Source organism: Microcaecilia unicolor, chromosome 2 (genome assembly GCF_901765095.1).
Source record: "Microcaecilia unicolor chromosome 2, aMicUni1.1, whole genome shotgun sequence".
NCBI lineage: Eukaryota > Metazoa > Chordata > Amphibia > Gymnophiona > Siphonopidae > Microcaecilia > Microcaecilia unicolor.
The window spans coordinates 179,130,637-179,154,331 of record NC_044032.1 but is presented as its reverse complement, the minus strand read 5'-3'; the positions used below and the strand labels follow the sequence as shown (position 1 = coordinate 179,154,331).

Sequence of the window (23,695 nt, the reverse complement as noted above, 5' to 3'; positions counted from 1 at the left end):
TCTCTGCCCTGCCCCCTTCCTCCCCCTATTCTCCACCCCTCCCCCAGCACCTCCCAACTCAAAATAGAAACAGAAACACTTTAGCTCATGAGGAAAGTGACATCCGCTATTGTAATACATGGGATTGAAGGTCAGCTGGGGATGGAATGAGTGGAATGTTTTGGCTGTAATTATGTGTTGATATTCTCTGTTATGGGAAACAGGCTAGTTGTTTAAGGGATGCCAGCACCTCTGGGAAAGGCACCTTCAACCTGTGCAGGTCTGGGGGAGTTATTCTCTGTTATGGTGGTTAAGGGATGCCAGCACATCTGGGAAAGGCACCTTCAACCTGTGCAAGTCTGGGGGAGTTATTCTCTGTTATGGGAAACAGGCTGGTTGTTTAAGGGATGCCAGCTTGTGCAAGTCTGGGAAAGGCACCTTTGTTTCACATTATAAAAGAGGGGGGAGCACGGGACCTTCTTTAGAAGCTTGCCTGAACGTAGGGACGCCTTGTTCAGTGAAGGGTATTTCCCTGCAATCTCTGAGGAAGAGCTAGTGCTTCCCTGGTGGTCTTCCCAGATGCTGACTGAATTGCGGGTGCTGTAAGTATCTTGGTGTATGTGTTCACACATGTATCACCCATAAAAGCGATATATCGCATATTGTGTCTGGTGGCTTTTGTGTTGTCATAAGCACAGCGCCCCCTAGTGTTACAGCTATGCACATTTCTCAAGCTATCATATTTCAGTTAAGATTCAAAATAAAATGCCTTTTCTACCTTTGTTGTCTGGTCATTTTCTTTTTCCATCATGTTGATCCAGTTTCTCTTTTGAACTTTCCAATCTTTCTGCTTTTCTCCTTCAAGCAGCTGCTGTCCATTTGTCTTTTTCTCCTCTCTTGTTCCATTCCCTCACTTCACTTGCCTCTGACATATTGACCTTTCCATTTTAGCTCTTTCCTTCCTTTTTTTCTTTTCTTTTCTCTGTCCTCCCAAATTTTATCCTAACCCCTTTTCCTTTGTTTTACTTTTCAGATACCTGTCAGATTTCCATTTCCTTTTCACACACTAGTTCTATTCCCCATCTCTCTACTTCCCCAGCCATCCATTCCCTTCCATCTTCAATCTATTCCCCATTACCATATTTCTTTCCCCTGTAATCACCATCCTCCTCACGTTTATTTCCTTGCCACCTCCTTGGCCTCTGCCACATGGTTCCACCTTTCCCAGTGTCTCTCTCCCTCCACCCTTCTAGCCCAGCATCTGATCCCTCTCTTCTCCCCACCCTTCACCCCCTCCCAGCATCTTCCTGTCACTTCTCTCTTTCGTCTTGCCCCCCTCTCCTGTGATCCAGTGTGGCCAGGATTTCCCCCACTCCTTCCCTCATGCCCAGCACACCCTCTCTTGTGACCTGTCCCTCCCCATGGCAAGGATCTCTTCCATTCCTTCTCTCATACCCAGCACCCCCTCTCTGTGACCTGCCCCTCCCTGTGGCCAGAATTCTACCCCCCCCCCCCCTTACGAGCATGCCCTTTCTCTGTCCAGTCTCTCCCTGTGTGTAGATTAGAATTCTCTCTCATTCCTTTCTTCAAGTCTAACATTCCTTCTCTATAAGCTTTTTCTTCCCCCCCCCCCCCCAAATCTAGCATCTCCTCTTTATTTCTCTCCACCCTCCGATGTCTTTATTTCCCAACTCTGGTGCCCTTACGTGATCTAGCCATCCCTCTTCCCCCTCTCTCCCTTCAGCTCTCTTAATCTTATGATCTTCCTGACCTGTTCACTCACTGCAGCAGCTCCTTTACCCTGCAACCCTGCTGGACCCGACCTTCATTGGTGCTTGCCTCCGGATCACCGAAGATTCGTGGGGAGATGTCCTCAGAGAGCAGTGCGGGACCAGCCACATGCCTGCTAACAGCTCTGCACAGCGTTCAGACTCCGAGTCCCGCCCCTTAGAATACAAACTTCCTGTTTGTGTCGGAAACAGGACATTTGTGTCGTAAGGGGCGGGACTCGGAACGCTGCGCAGAGCTGTTAGCGGGCATGTGGCTGGTCCCGCGCTGCAGTGAGGAATGGATGACATCTCCCCAGCTGGATCTTCGGATGCTGCCGATTCGTTGTCTGCTGTGCTGGCGTGACGTGTGTAGCTGGGAGCATAACGTCGCTGCTGAAGCTTCAACGGTAGAAGGGACTGATAGTGGCTTGTTTTGTTTTCTACTGGGTGGGCCTGAGATGAAAATGGGTGGGCCATGGCTACGCCCCTGGTGCAGCCAGCATCTCTTTTTTTTTTCTCCCCCTCTCTCCCCACCATTTCTCTCTCGTCAGTCTCCTTCCTCTACAATGCTAACATCTCTCTCTCACCTCCCCCCTCCCTAGGTCTTCCGAATTTGCCTAGACTGCCTCTGGCCGCCATCAGGGCCTTTCCTCTGCCACATCCACGCAGAAATAGGAAATTGCATCACAGGAGACAGGAGGAGGAAGCGGCAGAGGAAAGGTCCTGATGTTGGCCAGAGGCAGTCTGCTGAATGCCGCTGCTGGCAATTGAGACAAATTTGGAAGACCCAGAGGGGTAGAAAGTAGGAGTGAAAGGGACCCCTTGTGGGGGCAGAGGAGATGGACCCCTTGTGAGGGGACAGGGAGAGAAAGATGTTGAACCTGGGGCGAAGGGAGATGCGGATGTGCTGGACCTGCCTGAAAGGGAAGGGACAAGGGGGTGGGAAGAAAGAGAGCAGATTGGGAGAGGAGAAGGAGGGCGAGAGAAGCTGGACTTGAGAAGGAAGGACAGGAAAGAGCCAGCGACCAGATCAGGAAGTTGAAACAGAGAAGAAAAAGCACTGGAACCATGGAGGGAGAGAAACTGAACTCAAGGAAGGGGGTGCAGGAAGAAAAGATGGGGAGGGACAGGGCACAGAGCAGATAAGCTAGCCACGGAGTAAGCATAAGGACACTGGACACAGGCAATGTTGGTAAAGGGGAGTGATAGAGATACTAACAGGGCAGATGCTGAACATGGGGGGGGGGGAGATAGGAACAGGATGCTGGACATGACAGGATAGAAATACAGGGAGATAGATGTGGATATGGAGAGAGAGTAAATATCAAATGGGTAGGAGACCCTTAAAGACAGGAAAAACAAAGTAAAGCAGAAGAGACACTTGGACCAATTTCAATTAAATAAAAAATAGAATGCTCAGATTACAAAGGTAGAAAAAGAGTATTTTATTTTAAATTAATTGCAATGTGTCAGCTTTGAGAAATGTAATATCTCTGATACCTTGCATTTCAGTTTCTGTTTCTCTAGTATTGTTGTATATGCAAGCCTGACTTCCTTGTTTCCTTCATATCTTATTACTCATCTGTGGTCCCTTGTTTCATTTTTGCTGAGTGTCTGTTTCACACATGACCAAGCTGCAGTATTCTGCTAGTATATAGTTTCTGTGTATAGATCTGTAGCAGCCTTGTTGTTCTGTTTTCTCACTAAATGGTTTATTGGTGTTTTAGGGTCTTGTATAACATTTATAGTGCTGCCTTTCCATGGATATGGCTGTTTCATTAACACTTGTTATTAGTTGCATTGCGTAAAATGGGATTCTACAGTAAAATGGTTCACATTAGTACCACAATGTACAGCAGTAGCATGAGCGAGGGTAGACCTGGAGCCCTGATTAATCACAGTCAGGCAGCGGGTTAGAAGTAAAACAAAAGCAGTTTATTTTAATTTTTGCTTATTAATTTCATCAAAGATAACAGAAAATGCCAGTCAGATAAGCAAAAGCAGTTTGTTAATATTCAGGAGAGGGGTGACCTGCTGAAACAGCGAGGAAAAACAAAACATACAGAAAAGCCAGTCTTTGCTCTCAAGAATTCTCTCCATGGCCTGCCCCTGCAAGGCCAGGGCTTGCAACAGTATCTCAAAAAGGCCAGCACAACACAGCTGATCTCTGGCCTGGAGTCTCAGAGTTAAAGTTCTGTCCTTCAATATTCCACTCAGCTAGGCTTGGTCTAGTCCTAGGTTCCAAATGTTAAAATGGAAGCAGGGTTGCAATATAAACTTGGTATACCTTTGTGGAGCTTCTGCTTCTTATAAGTGGTCAATATGCTTTGAGGACTGTTTTTCTCTTCCCAGGGCTTTCCTTCAGATTCTGCAACCCTGCTTGTAGCAACATTGGAGGAGTCCTTAACAGGGGCCTCCCTGACTTGACTGTGCCCTGAGCTCTTATCCTTACTGTGTCCCCCCCACCCCCCCACCCCCCCTCCTAGCTCCATCCTTGCTAAAATCACTTCTCACCTTGACTGGGAGGAAGAGTTTAAGGTGGTTCCTTAACTGTGAGAAAGCATTGGTAAGGGGGAATGGTAACTCCCTTCAGATTCCCTCAAGCAGATTTTTTTTTTTACATGTTTAGACCATATCAGTATTAACGTCTCCTCCTTCAGCAGGGACACGTCATCATATGTGAGCACACAAGTCCTCAATTAGCACAGGTCTGAACATTATAAAAAAAAAATGCCAGTTGACAAGGTTTTAACCCTGGCTACTATCCATGAAGAACAATTTGGTTACCTTAGAATACAAAAAATATATCAAAGCATCAAATTGCTTTCATTCGCCCGCCTCATGCCTGGAATGATAGCACTGGGGCTCTGTGTTCTTAAGGCCTGCACTAGGGGATATAAACACCAGCACAGAAAACAGCTACAGGTAAATATGGTACCATTGAAATTTGTTTTATTTACTGTGGAAAAGGTATTAGCACCCCACTGACACACTGTTATCACTTCTGTGTCATTACACATCAAATTAAATATATTAGATACTTGATTTTTGATAATTGTGCAATCATTTCAAACTAGTCATTAAATATCTAATCTACAAATCGAACGCAAGTACAATAAAACCATCCTATTTTTAATAATGCCTATTTTCAACATTCTGTATCAAAGCTCCATCCCAATCTCCCTTTAATTAAAGTTCAATAATAACCAGACTCAGCATAACACTGCTTCATAAGGAGAAGAGCTTTTAGAACAATAGACAGCAGTATATTAGCGCTGCATCTTAATACGTTAATCCAGCTTCAACCACTGACTGGAAAAGCACAACACTTCACAGTATTTTAGCACTTCCAATTTTTAATCCTCAAAATCTATAAGATTTTATGTCCAAATAAGAAAACTGGAATGTTTATGAAATGTAAGAGCTCTTAAATGCAATTCTTCATCGGCATGGAAAGACTCAAGCAAAATATATGGAGGATAATTGTGTAACAAGTCAGGACCTGTTCAAAGCAGAAAAGAACCCCACACCTATTCAATGATTTAGCGTGCAGTCAAGAGCTAGGGAAGTGTACAGAATGGATTATTTCTTTCAATTATCATATTGATTTTTTACGTGTTTACCCTTTTCAGTTCCTATGCCCCGATGATGAGTTCACACTCAACACACAATCAATGCAATACAATATTTGTATTCTACTGAAACCGTAAGGCTCTGCCTGGATAACAATACAAGAAAAAAAGCAGGCCAATTCCAGCGAATTACAATACTTCTCCTTAACAAATCACTTTGAAAATCTAACAAATGAAAAAGATTTCTAAACTTTAAATAAGATGTTTTAGATCTGACAAAAACCAGAAGAGCATTCCAACACTTTGCTGCCTGAAACGCAAAAGTTGCATCATGAAGAGGGATCAGGTCACTGTGGGGGAGGTGGGAGTCTATTATTGGAGGATCTAAATTTGGCTTTTAAGATGAAATTTACAGTTTTTCAATGCTGAAACAAAGAGGCTGCCCGTTATTAATGATGGTCTATTATTAGACAGAATATACACTCACTTTTGCATTATCCTATATAATAAAACTCACCCTCAAAGTTCTGAGGACACTGACGTCACTGAAGCCAAGCCACTGACGTCACTTCCTTGATGAAGGGTTCGTGGTGGTGAAGCCACCGAAAGCACCAAGTCTCAGGGCCCCGCCCTCACGTCAAACGTGATGACGTCAAGGGCGGAGCAATGGCGTCACACAACGAGGGCGGCTCAATGGCGTCACTGGCATCAGAACGAAGGAGAAGGTAAGTAGGTAGGGAGGGAGGGGGGCGAAAACCTTGCTAGCGCCCGTTTCATTTGCTCCAGAAACGGGCCTTTTTTACTAGTCTTGTCATAAAATACATTTTTCTAGGATTGTGTACTAGTATAAACATTTCTTTTTCAGAACTCCAAGACAATGCACATGCTTACTATCAAAATTCAACTATGCATTCTTTCTAACCATAAATTTTTATTATCAGAATGTAAACTGAGATGTTATTAGCTCCATGGGGACTGGTCTATACTGCTGTGCCATGCAATACAAATACATCCATCAGAACTGCAGTTAAACAATACAACTATTATCAGGCTTATCATCTGAATCTTGTTCCATAAATACCTTAAGGAAGTTTTGTTAATGTCTAATGCCGATTCTCTCATATTATCAAAATTGTATTATTTACCTACAAAAAAGATTTCTCAGAGTGCTGAAGGCACAGTATATGCTGTGCTTGGAGCCAATATTGATTTTGATCTTTCCAAAGTTTTAGAGACATCACAAGTTCCACCATCATATTACTCTTTTAGGGGTGCTTTTACTAATGTGCGCTAAGGGCCCTGTTTACTAAGCCGCGTTATAGGCACATTAACATTTTTTAAACATTAACTGTGTATGGCCCTACAATATCCCTATAGGCGACTACACAATTAGCGTGTGCGCAAATTGTAGGTGCATTAAAAACACTAATGCGCCTTAGTAAACAGGGTCCTAAATCTGTTAGCACACTGTACTAAAAGGACCCCTTAAGTTACCTTTGCTTATAAATCTGAAAATTTTTCTGTGTTGCGCGCTTACTTTAAAAATAAAAATACTTTACATTGTGGTCAGAAATTTAGGGCTTCTTTACAAAGCCATGCGATTCCAGCGCAACAAATGCAATGAAGCCCACAGGAACTGAATGGGCTTCGTCATACTTACTGCCTGGCTTTGTAAAAGGATCACATAGGATTTTTCCTGATTTAGCTAGGGCTAGACAGGTGAAATTTGATTTGAGGTCCCATACTCTTGCAGTGGATGGTGGTTTTTTGGTTTTGGGTTGGTTTTTTTTTTTTTTGGGGGGGGGGGGGGTTAGTTCCCCTGCAAATATATGGTTACTTTTCTTCATTTTCTTTTTTTCTGACCCTATTTGGAAAATTTCTTAGTAAAGAATTTGATGTGACAAAGACCATAGGTAAGGGTTAGAATTTAAAATTTTTGTTAGCAGCAGGAAAGTTTAAACTTTCACCATGTGCTCTCCTTGATGTGAACTTAATAACTGTAAATTTTTATAGTATTATCTATTTTATTATTTCCTGTGTATTCTTGGTATCTCATGAAATGTTAATAAATATACATTTAAAAAAAACCCTATCAGGAATATTGATGTTAACCTCTTCTAGGAATTTTTAATTCTTGTAATGGACCTTAAAAGGGCTGTTTGAACAGTTTTGGCTTTTAATACTTAATTGGCCGTTCATGCTCTACACAAGCACCCTCCTCCCACCGGACTGGGTCACAACCATCTCTGAGTGAGTCTTCTGCTCTCAAAATATCCCCAGTGATTTCTAGGTTACTGGGGGCCACACTTCCAGTGGTCCCACAGAGCACTCACAGACCCAACACACAAACCACCACGATACTTTACCAGTCCAGACAAGCAGAGTATTGTTTATTTTCTATTTGTTTTGTTATGTTAGTGTTTGTGTGAAGTTTTATTTTTTTTTTTATATCTTCCATGTTCCTCTCCCTACACTATTCGTCTCTTACAAATGTAATATACACATTGCTAAACCTGAGTATATCTTCTGCAAACCGCACTTCCTACAGCTCTGCTTCTTTATTTCTCCACTGATCTACATATGTAAATAATTTACCAGAGTTTCAAGGCAAACAATGGCTCTGTTTAAGTGGGAAGCATACAAGATGAAGAGGAGAAGAGGAAAAAAATTCCATCAGCACCTGTGAAGGTGGAACAGCTGCTGCCTATTTAGAGGAGTGTTCCTGAGTCAGTTTAGGCAGGTCAGTTATCCTTAATTCAGTCCCTGCCAAGACCTTTAAAGGCAAGCTATACACAGCCACTGAGGTAGACCTGAAAGGATGTACCCAAAGAAGAATGCCCCGTCAGAGAACTGACCAAGGACTGATGAGGTTTTGCTGGAACTTGTATGATTAGGATGAGAGAGGAATACATGAAAGAGGAAAAACAAGAGATTGATGCTGTGTGCTGCCATTCCTGTTAAGTGCATGGCATTCGCAGATGAAGATATGGCTTGTACTTACTCATCCAGAGATAGCCTTGCCTAGGGTGTTCAGTATCTATGGCCTTTGGATCACTTTATGGCCTTCAACTTAATGTCTCTAAATCAGAAGCAATGCCTTTGAATTTGCAAATCTCATATTTCTTGAAAATATACCCCCTAAAAAAGGCACAAGTCTCTGTATAATATTTAGAAGCTTACATCTCCGCTAATACACAGCATCTGTATGATTGTAATGTGTTACCCCTTCTTAATAAAACTATAACATGTTTGCATATCCTTGGCCTTTTCAGGTAGGACAATATGCTAATTATCCCATGTTGGTTGACCTTCTGCAGAATTTACTAGTTTGGTTGAGGAGGAGTGATGTGAAGAAGTTATATCAGGCACTAAGGACTTTCCTTAGAGAGTTCAAATATCACTGTGGGTGTTGATGCTTCCTAAAGACAATGGGGGTTTGAACTTTTAGATTTACAAAAATAGCTTGCAGCAGGTCCGTGATTAGTATATACAAACCTCACATTTTACTCCTTTGGCATTGGAAAGCACCTTACTTTCTCCATATTTGAGCTCATATTTATTACATACTAGACCAGTGATGGGCAACCTTTTGAGCTTGGTGTGTCAAAATTCGCCAAAAAACCGAGCATAACTCGGGTGGTGTGTCACTTCGATAAAAAAAACCATAATTTCACGATACTTATAGTTTAAATAACAAAAATGTATAATTGTAATATATAACTGTATTTAATAAACCAAAAACTAATTATTTAACTTACCTGCTTAGTGACTTCTTTGTTCATCTGTCAATCGGTTTCTTTTGTTGGTCTTGGTATTATTTAACTTGTGTGGGGTGCCGTGAACTAAGATAAGTGAGGGGGAGGGGGAATTCTTTAACTAATCTGCCTATTAGTGACTTTTTTGTTGCTGAATTTCATTGGCTAAATCTTCAATTGAAGGTTGGTATTTTGTACACTTCAAGCCCAAGCATGCGCTACTAACTTCATCTTTCAATCTGTTTCTTTTGTTGGTTTTGATATTATTTAACACTGAGAATAAGGTTTCACAAAAGTACGTAGAGGGAAAAGTTGTGAGTAAAGCCATTGCTATATTTTTCAGGGTGCTAAAAGTGTCTGGTAATCAGATCCAGGCACTCCAAATTTCCTGGTAACTCAGATATTCTCTTAATAATTGCATCTTTATTCTGCATATCGTGAAATAGAACTGGTGCACATCTTAGGAGAGTTTCTTTAATAAATCCTCCCTCACTGAGTGCTTTTCCATGCTGAGCTATGGAGTGAGCAATGCTCAAACTTGCAGATGTTAAATTTGTAGAACCTTTTACAAATGTAAGGATGGAATTAGATTGGCTCTTATAAAAGTGTAGCTGCCTGGAAATGTATTCCTTCCTTTCATCCTCACTTTTTTTCAGGAGCTGGGAATGATTAGTTTCAAAATGTCTATTTATATTCCACGTTCTGCTTACTACCGTTTCAGTACATAGAACGCAAAATGATCTGCCATTTTTTTCTATAATGCCATACATCTCGGTCCATGTCTCTTGAAAGGGTCGGCAACTGCTACTACCACTTCCTTTACTTAACCTTGTTTTTTTATTTTTTGGGTTCTCCATCAGGGGGGCAGTGACAGAAGATAGAATTATAGATAGCCCTGCAGGCAATTAGGGGTTAACTAGCCTAACTGACCACCTTATGTAAATTAAGATGGCTGCCGCTATTTCTAATGGCGGGAAACGGCACCCATAGCACATGCCCTTGCCTCTCCCAGCCTCCCCCTCACCTATCTCAGTAATGATGGTCAATTAGAAATCCACGACACCCCAGAACAGTAGATTGGATGATGGTTGCTGTGGTTATGTGGTTGCTGGTAATGGCGATCACAGGGCCCTCAGAGATGCGTCCCCCACGGCATTCCACTGCTCTCTGCTCCGCCGGCCGGAAGTGAGGTCAAACGGCCGTGCAGGAGCCGGGGCAGAGGGAGCAGCAGGGAGGGAACGAGCGGAGGACTCGGAGGGAGCCAATAGGAGCGCACACGGGTAAACATGCACCGGGGGGGGGGGGGAGGTCGCGCTGCACCTTGGGGGGGGCGCATCGGCGATCCGCCCGGGTGTCAGCAAGGAACGCCGCTGCTTCTCTGTATGCGGCCACATGCGGCCGCGTGTCATCGAAAATGGCTACGCGTGTCAGTACTGACACGCGTGTCATAGGTTCGCCATCAGGGTACTAGACTATCGACTCTGAATATTGGCCTAGTCCCCATGTGGTATGGACCTATATGAGAACTATATGGTAGAACCTTTGTATCGCTATAGACTATAATAGGTTCCTTTCCCTTATTGCCAATTTAGGGACATTTAGACTTTGTCTGGGGTGGATAAGAAAACATTCAGATGGGTATAAAATGGGTCGAAGATGTGCTGAAAGAGGGGAGAAATTTTATTATTGCCAGGGGAAGAGAGTTTTGAAACGAGCATTCCTAAGGGCAAAATACAACAATAGAGATTTGCTTCTACAAAATAGTAAGCGGGATGATCCTGAGGATCAGATTATGACGTTCATTATGCGATACACTCCCGGGGGGGAGATGGCTGCAAAAATCATTAGGCAACATTGGGACTGTTACTCTGACTTCTCATTTCAAATTAAATTGGATGAAATTCCATTTTGACTTCCAAAAGTTGCATTTTAATTATTATTTTTTTATTTATTTTTGTTACATTTGTACCCCGCGCTTTCCCACTCATAGCAGGCTCAATGCGGCTTACATGGGGCAATGGAGGGTTAAGTGACTTGCCCAGAGTCGCAAAGAGCTGCCTGTGCCTGAAGTGGGAATTGAATATGGAGCTCATTTTCAAAAAAGAAAAACTTCCAAAAAGTGGCATAAATCTGCATTTAGATGTTTTTTCTCACAAAACGTCCAAACTGGTATTTTCAAAACCAATTTTTTTCTATTAAGTCCATCAGAAGTGCGTTCAAATCACAAGGGGGCGTATCAGGAACATGTTAAAGGCGGGATCTGGGTGTTCCTAACCCTTGAACGTTTTTCAGCCATAATGGAACGAAATAAAACTGTCCAGTTTTGAGCTAGACCTGTTTTTATAATGAATAAGGCACAAAAGGGTGCCCTAAATGATCAGATGACCACTGGAGGGAATCAGGAGTGACCCCCCAATACCCCTAGTGGTCACTGACCCCTGCCACCCCCCCCCCCCCCCCCACAAATGTGAATACAAATATGATTTAGCAACCTCTATGACAGCTTCAGATATTAGAGCAGCATGCAGGTCCCTGGAGTACTGTAATGGGCAATGCAGTGCACCATGGAGGGGGGGACTCTGGTCCCTATCTCCTTCTACCTGTCACATTTGTGGGGGAAACTGTGAGCCCTTCAAAATTCACCAGAAATCCACTGTACCCACATATAGATGCCCCCTTCACCCATAAGGGCTATTGTGTACAGCTGTGGGCAGTGGGTTTTGGGGGACTCAGCAGACAAGATAAGGGAGCAACGGTGAGATGTGTACTTGGGAGCATATATTTGAAATCCACTACGGTGCCCCATTTATCTCCTGGGATGTCTGGGAGACCAGTCTACTAAAAATGCTGACCCATCCTACATCACAATGGCTTGATTTTCCATATTTTTCGCTTAGACTTTTTTTTTTTAATGGACCAATAAAACAATACGTCCAAAGCACAAAACCTAGAAACAGTATTTTCGAAAACAAAAGACAAACATTTTTCTTTTTGGAAAATGAACTTATTCAGATTTTGGACATTTTTTTGCAAAACGTTTAAAGTCAGTCTTAGACGTCATACTGAAAATGCCCCTCTATGTCTCATCAACTTTATAGCTCCTAGACCCCTGATGGCGAACCTATGACACGCGTGTCAGTACTGACACGCGTAGCCATTTTCGATGACACGCGGCCGCATGTGGCCGCATACAGAGAAGCAGCGGCGTTCCTTGCTGACACCCGGGCGGATCGCCGATGCGCCCCCCCCCAAGGTGCAGCGCGACCTCCCCCCCCCCCCCCCGGTGCATGTTTACCCGTGTGCGCTCCTATTGGCTCCCTCCGAGTCCTCCGCTCGTTCCCTCCCTGCTGCTCCCTCTGCCCCGGCTCCTGCACGGCCGTTTGACCTCACTTCCGGCCGGCGGAGCAGAGAGCAGTGGAATGCCGTGGGGGACACATCTCTGAGGGCCCTGTGATCGCCATTACCAGCAACCACATAACCACAGCAACCATCATCCAATCTACTGTTCTGGGGTGTCGTGGATTTCTAATTGACCATCATTACTGAGATAGGTGAGGGGGAGGCTGGGAGAGGCAAGGGCATGTGCTATGGGTGCCGTTTCCCGCCATTAGAAATAGCGGCAGCCATCTTAATTTACATAAGGTGGTCAGTTAGGCTAGTTAACCCCTAATTGCCTGCAGGGCTAACAGGCTATCTATAATTCTATCTTCTGTCACTGCCCCCCTGATGGAGAACCCAAAAAATAAAAAAACAAGGTTAAGTAAAGGAAGTGGTAGTAGCAGTTGCCGACCCTTTCAAGAGACATGGACCGAGATGTATGGCATTATAGAAAAAAATGGCAGATCATTTTGCGTTCTATGTACTGAAACGGTAGTAAGCAGAACGTGGAATATAAATAGACATTTTGAAACTAATCATTCCCAGCTCCTGAAAAAAAGTGAGGATGAAAGGAAGGAATACATTTCCAGGCAGCTACACTTTTATAAGAGCCAATCTAATTCCATCCTTACATTTGTAAAAGGTTCTACAAATTTAACATCTGCAAGTTTGAGCATTGCTCACTCCATAGCTCAGCATGGAAAAGCACTCAGTGAGGGAGGATTTATTAAAGAAACTCTCCTAAGATGTGCACCAGTTCTATTTCACGATATGCAGAATAAAGATGCAATTATTAAGAGAATATCTGAGTTACCAGGAAATTTGGAGTGCCTGGATCCGATTACCAGACACTTTTAGCACCCTGAAAAATATAGCAATGGCTTTACTCACAATTTTTCCCTCTACGTACTTTTGTGAAACCTTATTCTCAGTGTTAAATAATATCAAAACCAACAAAAGAAACAGATTGAAAGATGAAGTTAGTAGCGCATGCTTGGGCTTGAAGTGTACAAAATACCAACCTTCAATTGAAGATTTAGCCAATGAAATTCAGCAACAAAAAAGTCACTAATAGGCAGATTAGTTAAAGAATTCCCCCTCCCCCTCACTTATCTTAGTTCACGGCACCCCACACAAGTTAAATAATACCAAGACCAACAAAAGAAACCGATTGACAGATGAACAAAGAAGTCACTAAGCAGGTAAGTTAAATAATTAGTTTTTGGTTTATTAAATACAGTTATATATTACAATTATACATTTTTGTTATTTAAACTATAAGTATCGTGAAATTATGGTTTTTTTTATCGAAGTGACACACCACCCGAGTTATGCTCGGTTTTTTGGCGAATTTTGACACACCAAGCTCAAAAGGTTGCCCATCACTGTCCTACACTATACCATTACATAGTAACATAATAGATGATGGCAGAGAAAGACCTGTATGGTCCATCCAGTCTGCCCAACAAGATAAACTCATATGTGCTACTTTATGTGTATACCTGACCTTGATTTGTATCTGCCATTTTCAAGGCACAGACCGTAGAAGTCTGCCCAGCACTAGCCCCACCCCCTAACCACTAGCCCCGCCTCCCACCACCAGCTCTGCCACCCAATCTCCGCCAAGCTTCTGAGGATTCATTCCTTCTGAACATGGCACCAACAGTTCTTTCCCAACGCACTGATTGCAAAGATAAAAAGAAAACTATTCTTCACAAGCTTCAAGTGAATAGTTGTGAATAATATTATATTAAGGCTTTTCTTTAAGTTTACTGGTGTAGTCAACATAGTGTACGTTTTTTGAAAAACAAGTACCCATTCAGAGTGATGCAACAATCCAAAAGGAATATGCTTTCATTATTCACATAGCTGATGTTTCATAACATGACTGACACTTGTTACCTTGAGTGGTCCGGGGTTTGGTTGCATTATTGAAGTCACAGATCTTCCCCCACTGTTCTTGCACAGCCTCCGGTGTCATTGGATGATTTTTTCCTCTAATAATGGCACCAACAGTTCTTTCCCAGCGCACTTGCAAAGAGAAAAAGAAAACTATTCCTCACAAGCTTCAAGTGAATAGTGGTGAATAATGTAAGCTGCAAAACCTATGAATCTTACTATGCTCATTCCGCTTGTTAAAAAAAAATAAAAACCAACTCCTCTCAAATCAGTTTACTTAGTTATTCTGCCCTGCAATGACAGAAGGAAGTCCTTTTATGCTCAAAAATAATATACAGTGGTGGAAATAAGTATTTGATCCCTTGCTGATTTTGTAAGTTTGCCCACTGACAAAGACATGAGCAGCCCATAATTGAAGGGTAGGTTATTGGTAACAGTGAGAGATAGCACATCACAAATTAAATCCGGAAAATCACATTGTGGAAAGTATATGAATTTATTTGCATTCTGCAGAGGGAAATAAGTATTTGATCCCCCACCAACCAGTAAGAGATCTGGCCCCTACAGACCAGGTAGATGCTCCAAATCAACTCGTTACCTGCATGACAGACAGCTGTCGGCAATGGTCACCTGTATGAAAGACACCTGTCCACAGACTCAGTGAATCAGTCAGACTCTAACCTCTACAAAATGGCCAAGAGCAAGGAGCTGTCTAAGGATGTCAGGGACAAGATCATACACCTGCACAAGGCTGGAATGGGCTACAAAACCATCAGTAAGACGCTGGGCGAGAAGGAGACAACTGTTGGTGCCATAGTAAGAAAATGGAAGAAGTACAAAATGACTGTCAATCGACAAAGATCTGGGGCTCCACGCAAAATCTCACCTCGTGGGGTATCCTTGATCATGAGGAAGGTTAGAAATCAGCCTACAACTACAAGGGGGGAACTTGTCAATGATCTCAAGGCAGCTGGGACCACTGTCACCACGAAAACCATTGGTAACACATTACGACATAACGGATTGCAATCCTGCAGTGCCCGCAAGGTCCCCCTGCTCCGGAAGGCACATGTGACGGCCCGTCTGAAGTTTGCCAGTGAACACCTGGATGATGCCGAGAGTGATTAGGAGAAGGTGCTGTGGTCAGATGAGACAAAAATTGAGCTCTTTGGCATGAACTCAACTCGCCGTGTTTGGAGGAAGAGAAATGCTGCCTATGACCCAAAGAACACCGTCCCCACTGTCAAGCATGGAGGTGGAAATGTTATGTTTTGGGGGTGTTTCTCTGCTAAGGGCACAGGACTACTTCACCGCATCAATGGGAGAATGGATGGGGCCATGTACCGTACAATTCTGAGTGACAACCTCCTTCCCTCCGCCAGGGCCTTAAAAATGGGTCGTGGCTGGGTCTTCCAGCACGACAATGACCCAAAACATACAGCCAAGGCAACAAAGGAGTGGCTCAGGAAGAAGCACATTAGGGTCATGGAGTGGCCTAGCCAGTCACCAGACCTTAATCCCATTGAAAACTTATGGAGGGAGCTGAAGCTGCGAGTTGCCAAGCGACAGCCCAGAACTCTTAATGATTTAGAGATGATCTGCAAAGAGGAGTGGACCAAAATTCCTCCTGACATGTGTGCAAACCTCATCATCAACTACAGAAGACGTCTGACCGCTGTGCTTGCCAACAAGGGTTTTGCCACCAAGTATTAGGTCTTGTTTGCCAGAGGGATTAAATACTTATTTCCCTCTGCAGAATGCAAATAAATTCATATACTTTCCACAATGTGATTTTCCGGATTTAATTTGTGATGTGCTATCTCTCACTGTTACCAATAACCTACCCTTCAATTATGGGCTGCTCATGTCTTTGTCAGTGGGCAAACTTACAAAATCAGCAAGGGATCAAATACTTATTTCCACCACTGTAAGTCCCTTTCTGTAATCTATGATGCCTGTCCCATCAAAACACATATCGACTTCTCCATAGCACAGTCTGTTAAGAATCTCCAGTATTTCAGAGACAAAAGGTAGAAGGTTCATTGCAGAGAAACCAAACAAAACATGCTCCTGCCCTGAAGAGACCACTAGACCAATCAGGGCAACAAAGTTAGGCCTCAGCAGGGCCTACATGTGGGGGACAAGTGGCCTGGGGGGGGGGGGAGACAGGTTTTCTGTGGGGGAGGGTGGAGGGAGCAGGTTAATGGTTTTTCCTATGGCTGAAACCGAGTGATGAATTTCAGCTGCAGATTCGGTATCAGATGAAAACAAAAGCCCTAGTTTTGGTCACACTCTTAAGTCTAAGTGCCAATAACTTTTTTTTGTGCACAATCATAGCTGCTACTAGTGTGAACCAATGTGCTCTCTCATGTTAGTGCACAAAATTTGCACACTATTTGCTTACCATATCAGGAGCAAGGCTTTTGCATTATGCTTGCTTTAAGCAGCTGCATGCTGAGCTTTACTACAAGGCTCTGAGGCAAGATAGCTTTATCTGCCTCTCTGTGGGTACTCAAATGACTAGAGAGATGCAGATAGGTTCCTTAAAGACCTGAGAAGCAACTTGAATTGAAATACTGTCTTTAAAAGATTTTAAGATGGAGATGTTGGAATATGTGATTGGGTCTTCGGATTTTTAATTTTCCAAAGATTAGACTGTTACCTACCCTGATGTTATTCAGTCTGTACCTTCATAATACTCAAGCTTCCTAGAAGAGAGGTTACTGGGATCTTCATGGTACACTATGTACTAAGGCAGAAAGTCTATAAGCAGATGCCTCCTTTTAGGCATCTCCCTGCACACATACATGTATTCATCATTAGAATACTAGCATATACAGTCATAGGCGCCAGCTCTATGAGTGCCTGAACACCCCCAGTATTTTTCCCCATAAGTCAATAGATCTGATGCAGCATGCTTCATGTAGCAGAGCTACAGGAAAACACAGACTGCAGGGGAAAGAGGGAAATGCTGTATCCTAGAAGCTGCCAATGGAGACGGGAAGTGCAGCAGACAGACTGACAAAAAGAATAGACAAATTCAGATAACTATTGGCATGATAATTTTACCTATGTTGCAAAAGTAATACCTATATCAGCAGAGATGTGAAGTTACCCAGTTCCATGCTAGAGATTTGGGGACAGCCTTGGTTTTGAACTTACATCCCAAAGCAGTGTGGGATTTGTAGTACAGGGACATCTGAGGGGATGTTAGGAGGTTGGGAGGCTGTAGATCCGGGGTGGTTGGAGGGGGGGGGGGGGATCGGGGAGACCGGAGGACTGCCGGACCGCCAACCCCCATTTCACTTGGCTTGGGGAGGGGGTACTTGGGGTCTGGTGGTCCCAGACCCCAAGCACCTCCTATGTTTGCCAGGTCAGGGCTTTTGACAGCCCAGACCTGTTAAACAAGTGCAGAAGTATGTGCTCAAGCACAATCCTCCCGCACTTCAGAGAGAAGGGACTCCCTTATATGGTGTGAAGCCCTACCAAGTGCATCCCAGGATACACTGGGCAGAGTTGGGCGCCGCCATTTTTGAGGCAGCGCCAATGGAAGAGGAGGGAAGCCACCTCCCTCCTCCAACTAAAGGTAGGGGGGTGGAGAAGGGCTACTAAACCACCAGGTGGAGGGGGATTGACCCTCAGCCCGCTGGGCCACCAGGGACATCTGAGGGGATGCTAGGGGAGGCTGAGGGGGGACCGGAGGTCTGCCTGACCTCCAGCCCCCGTGTCGCCGGGGGGGGGGGGGGGGGGGGGGGGAATGGGGTCCTGCTAGCATGCAAATGCATGCTGAACAGGGCTCACCATTCCTCCCCAACAGTCTGCAAACCCTAACGCCTGCTCCAAGCTGGCGTAGAGTTTGCCACGGCCAGCGAGCCAATGCTTGGCACACTGGTCGCTGATCACTGGGGAGGAATAGGTTTTGCATGCATTTGAATGCTATTTGTGCTAAGAACCCTGTTTTGCATGCTAGTTGCATTCAGAACCCGCGAGCGCATTATTTCATGCACTCGGGGGCTCTAATCATGCAGCAGTAGAAAACGCAGGCGCTAGTATGGCGATAACAGCTTCTAGTGACTGCGTTTGCTTCTGATCATCAGCCCATCAGGAAGCCCATGGGCTTTGTGGGAGAAGGTTGCTAGCAGAAGGCGGCGAACTGGGAGACAGAAGAAGAACAGGCAGGGGGACACAAGCTGCAGACAGAAGAGGAGCTGAAAGAGACAGAGAGTTGCTGAGGGAAAGGGGGAGGTCATGGTGAAGAGAGCAGACATGAAGATAAGAAAAGGGTGAGCAGTGGCAGGAGGGAGTAAAACTACAAGAAAGTGAGATGAGAGAAGCTGTAGAAACAAATTTACATAGAGGAAAGAAATTATGATTAAGTGGAGGAAGGCCAGAAGAGAATCCTTTTAAAAAAAGGACATGGGGACAGAAAGAAAAACAAATACAGACCGAGGACTGAAGTTAAACTACAGACACACAGTTTTAGTTAAGATTTCTGTGCCAGCTGGATCAAGAGTAGGGCAAAATACAGCTATTGTCTTCTCCTCCAGCCCTGTAGTAACCAGAAATAATATGTTATTTTATTGGAAGGACATGGGGGAGTAGGAGGGGATCGTGCCAGTATTTGATGCTATGGTCTGAAAAATATCTTTAAAATTGCTTCTCTGCGGCAGCACTGAAATGTACAGACCTAAGATTGAGTTTCAAATTGAAAAGGAAATAGAGACTGACACCATTTCCCTTTTTTCACAAAAAATAAAACAGTCATCCCCTCGTTACATCTTATAGGAGACAGTGGTGTTAGACTAAGTGGGCTCATTATGCTGTATCATCCCGAAGAAAAAAAGGTTATACAAGAGATGGGTGGAGTTTGGAAGGGGATAAGGGTTTCACTGCCCTCAAACTATATGTGAGTCTTGGTTTGGTTTCCTTCTTGGCTCAGTTACCAAGCCCTGGCTTTCTGTTCTCACTCTCAGCACAACTCTGCTGCTCAACTTCTGACTTGGCTCAGGCTAGCTTTTGGGGTGTGTGACCTGTGTGGCTGTGCAGGGCACCATGAATGAGGGGGTACTGCTATAGTGATGTGCCACCCCCATATCCTTCCATATCATGTGGGCCAGAGAAAGAGGAAAGTAGAGAGATACTACTACTATTACTTATCATTTGTATAGCGCTACCAGACGTACGCAGCGCTGTAATGGTGATAATGGTGCTGGGAAGAGAATGGGGGAAAAAGAAGCAGATGTTTGGAAAAGGGAGAAAAAAAAAAAAAGAGGGATGTTCTGCTAGAGTCACCACCAATAAAAGGAGGAGGCATTGTTCCAAAGCTGTTACCACCAAATGAAGGGCCATTCTATTCTTACTGTACAACGCCTTGAGTGAATTCCTTCAAAAAGGCGGTAAATAAATCCTAATAAATAAAATAAATACATTTCCATTTTTGCAAAAGGCACTAGAGAAAGTGCTAACTCAGTTCCCCAAGCCAACCCACTTACTCTGACTACTAGAGCTTTATCAGGTGGGCTGGCAGGTCTTTGGGTTCACTGATTTCCTGCTCAACATGTGATCTTTGGGGTTTTCAGTGAGGGGGGGGGGGCCTGGAAGCACCACATGCAAATGTGGTCCTGGCGGAAGTGAAACAAGTGATTGCTGCGCTTCCAAGGTTTGTGCATACAGGTGGTAGAGCAGCTCATAGGGCCTTTCAGGATATGGAACTGCTATTGTGTTTCAGTCTGAGTTTCAGATATGAATAGTGTCTGGGGCTCTGGGAAGTGTGGGGATAAAAAATTTGAAATCTGAGCTGAATCTGCTTAGGAGGTATGAGGGATGGGTGAGCCTAGCATACAGGGGAGAGGCACTAACCAAGGTGGAGTGATGGAACCTAATGGGGGGAGGAATTAATAGAAGGCAAGGCAGGTCAGGTTAGTAGGAAGTAGAGAGAAGAGAAGAGTAGAATGGGGGAGCGGAGTAGATTTGGGGGTGCAGAGGCATAACTAGGTGGGTCACCAGGGGAGCGGCCACTCTCCCAAATGGACTTCTGATGGCACCGGTGCCTATTTTTGACACAATCTGTCGTGTTTAAATTAAGCGCCATCGCCGTCAGTTGTCCGCTCTCCTCCCTCCGCCCTCAACCCGACTACACTTCTAATGGGGGGTATTAAGCACCCTACCCAAAACAAAATTCAAACTGCACTAGCCGAAAGACGTGAGGGAAAACATAAGATAAGAGGAAGAAAGCATTAAGGTGGGGAGGGACTGAGAAATAAGTGAGGATGGTCTATGGTGTGCACAGGTTAGGTAGGGAAGAGGGACTATTGAGGACTGGCTGGGAGGAAGAGAAAATGGGTTGTATAGATGAGTCAGGGTGGACTGGAAGACACAGAATGAGTATGGTGCGGATGAGCTGAGGGTAGGATGGTAAACTGTGGGGAGGAAGAGAGACTGGTGGGATCAACAGTGCTATCCCTAGCATTTCTTTTACCCATAAGTCCTCCCTGCTGTGCTCTTCATTTAAAGACAGACAGACTGGCCAGTTGTGTTCACAAACCACCATGCTTTAATTTCCTTTATATGGACTTGTGACATGTTGAGCACCCCCAATCATTTTAAAAAGTTGGCTCCTATGTATACAGTATGCATTTAAGGGCACATATACATGTGTAAAGGCCAACACACTGCCTAAGTGCTATTCTCTAACTACACACACACCCCTGTCACAATGAATAATTTGTAGGTGGGCACATACATGGGCAGGGCACACATTTATATACCATAAGTTATATGCATATCACCCGAAAAATAGGCATTTATAGCTCCTAGGAACGTGTTTATACCTGTTACGCCAGCATTCTATATAGGAAGGTAGGCACCTACTTTCCTTCATAGAATATGTGCCAAATAGGCACACTGTTATATTACCCCTAAGTGGCAGCCATGTAACGGCCAGAGGAGAAAAGAGATGGATTCTGTCACCACAATAGCCAGCATGAATCTGTCTGTTTTCTTAAAGGCTGAATATGAGAATATATGTACTCATGCCACATTACTAGCATCATTCTACAATGAGGTTCGCAAGGGTCTTCGGTTTTAAAGTTTACATTAAATATGCTTTGTTTCGTGGGCAAAAAGTGCACCTATTTCCAGATGTGGCTAAGGCCGCTCAGCTGCACAGGAAATTATTCCTGCAGAAGACATCACAAATCCTTGCAGCAGACAGAACTTAAAAATAAATATAAGAAAACAAAAATCCCTGCAAGTGCCTTCTTAGCTATCAGGGCAACAAGAACACTATTTTTGACCCCTTACAGTAGTGCCGTAGTGAGGGTTAATGGCACCCGGGGCGGGTCGCCGCTGCGCACCCCCCCCCTGGTGCAGCACGGCACCCCCCTCCCCCCCCCGGACCGCACTCTTACCTGCGGGAGGGCCGATCCGCCCCGAGTGCACGTCACTCGGAGCTGCGTCGGCCCCTCTGGTTCCCTGCTCTCTCTGCCCCGGAACAGGAAGTAACCTGTTCCGGGGCAGAGAGAGCAGGGAACCAGCGGGGTCGGCACCCCCCGAGCGCGTGCACCGGGGGCGGACTGCCCCCCTGCCCCCCCCATTCCTACGCCACTGCCTTACAGTAATTTGATCATCTTCTGAGAGAAAACTGATAAAGTTGCTTCAAAGTGGGAGAAGATGTTGGTAATGGTTCTATAGGAGGACTATCGCAGCTGATCTGACACTTCTAGGATATTTGATATGTTTATTTCTTCTTTGTTCTTCCCCTTCCCCGGATGTGAGGTTGTCACATGCATAGAGGATTTATTTTCTTCTTTCTGTATTTGTTTTGGATTGGTTTTGAAATATGCTGCATCTTTCTAATGTTCAAAGTTGCAATAAAATCACTCTCAAACAGGATGCACTTAAGACATCACAGAACCCTAGGTGCTGTAAAGTACTATAAAAAAAAAAATCTAAAGAGAAAAAGACTGCGAAACGATTTTGCATACCTTATCTGGATCTAGGGGAGTCAAAGAGATACAGTTTTACATGGCAGAAATGAGGAGACACATTACAACTTTAAGATGCTAAAGTTGTCTGGCACAGCCTAGAGAATAATGCTTCAAGTTATCGAGGCCCATAAAATGAAAGAAAAGAAACGATACAGAAAGGTTATGCATGGTTAAAAAGCTCACATATCCTGAGTCCGGAATCAAGAAATCTGAAGGCTTTGCTGGGCTTAGAAACAGTACAATTAGAAGAGAGAGGAGCAGGAAGAAAAAAAGCAGAAGGGAAGGGAGAGTAAGAGAGAAGAGGCAGAAAGCAATTGTAAAATATTGCTGCTATGAAAGGTACTCACATTTTCCAATCCATCCTGCTCCCACCTATCAAAGAGAGAAAAATGTTTTTATTAAATTAGCAGGAATATTGACCATTGTACATGCAACATCCAAAGTACATCAGCATATGGAAGTTTGGTTTGTTAACATATCCTCACTTTACCATCTTAAAAAAAAATTCATACATTCTCAGATTAGATTGACAAAAAAAGGATTTTATTCTTCCTGATTCATATAAAGGTACCACACTCACATATTTTGGAAATTTCACATAGTTCAAGTTAATCTACAGGGGGCAATTTTCAAGCCGTATCACTAATGCTTCTCTACTTGCTTATGCTGAAAGGTGGTTAGTCAATCCAATAATTATGCATCAGGGACCCCTTTTACTAAGCTATATTAAAATGCTGCAGTTATCATGCATTAAGAGCCAAAATCAAAGAGTGATAAGTGCAAAGCCTCTATCTTAACTGATACTAGTGTGCTTAACATTTTCCCATACTATTAACACAGAGACAATACACTTACTGAGCATTAACTACATTGCAGATAACAGAGATGCACTTAACCTGGAGCAGTAGGTGGAGTTTTCGGCTGCTTTAACAGTTAACAGCTGATCTGACAGGATGCTGGGCTCATGGACCCTTGATCTTTTCCCAGTGTGGCATTACTTATGTACTTAACATTCACCAGCGTACCAAAGCCCTGGTCAATTCCACACCCTATTCCATGTTTGTTAATATAGGAATTAGCGCATGGTACGATTTCCCCATGCATACCTCCGACCCACCCCCATCCTCCCACCCTGTCAGACTGTCATAGTAATGCTTGAATGTTTTCACTTATATACACTGTCAGCTAGCACATTTGCTTATTTCCGATCTGAGGAAGAAGAGCAACCTTCGAAAGGTAATCAAGAAATGTATTAAGTTATGTCCAATAAAAAAGGTATCATCTTATTTTCTTTTCCATGTTTTATTTTGTTTGATTTCTATTGATAACCTTAAGAGTGGACTAACACGGCTACC

The 23,695-nt window shown here is 43.9% G+C and overlaps 1 protein-coding gene across 1 annotated transcript in view; it reads right to left on the bottom strand.

Annotated features, from left to right (window-relative positions):
* LOC115463218 (peroxisomal multifunctional enzyme type 2-like) overlaps positions 1-23,695 on the bottom strand; it is a gene marked incomplete at its 5' end in the record, with an annotated part of 177,107 nt that overhangs the window by 86,747 nt on the left and 66,665 nt on the right. The window contains 2 exon segments of the mRNA XM_030193530.1: positions 14,356-14,484; positions 22,688-22,712. Of these exon segments, the coding sequence (XP_030049390.1) occupies positions 14,356-14,484; positions 22,688-22,712 (154 nt within the window).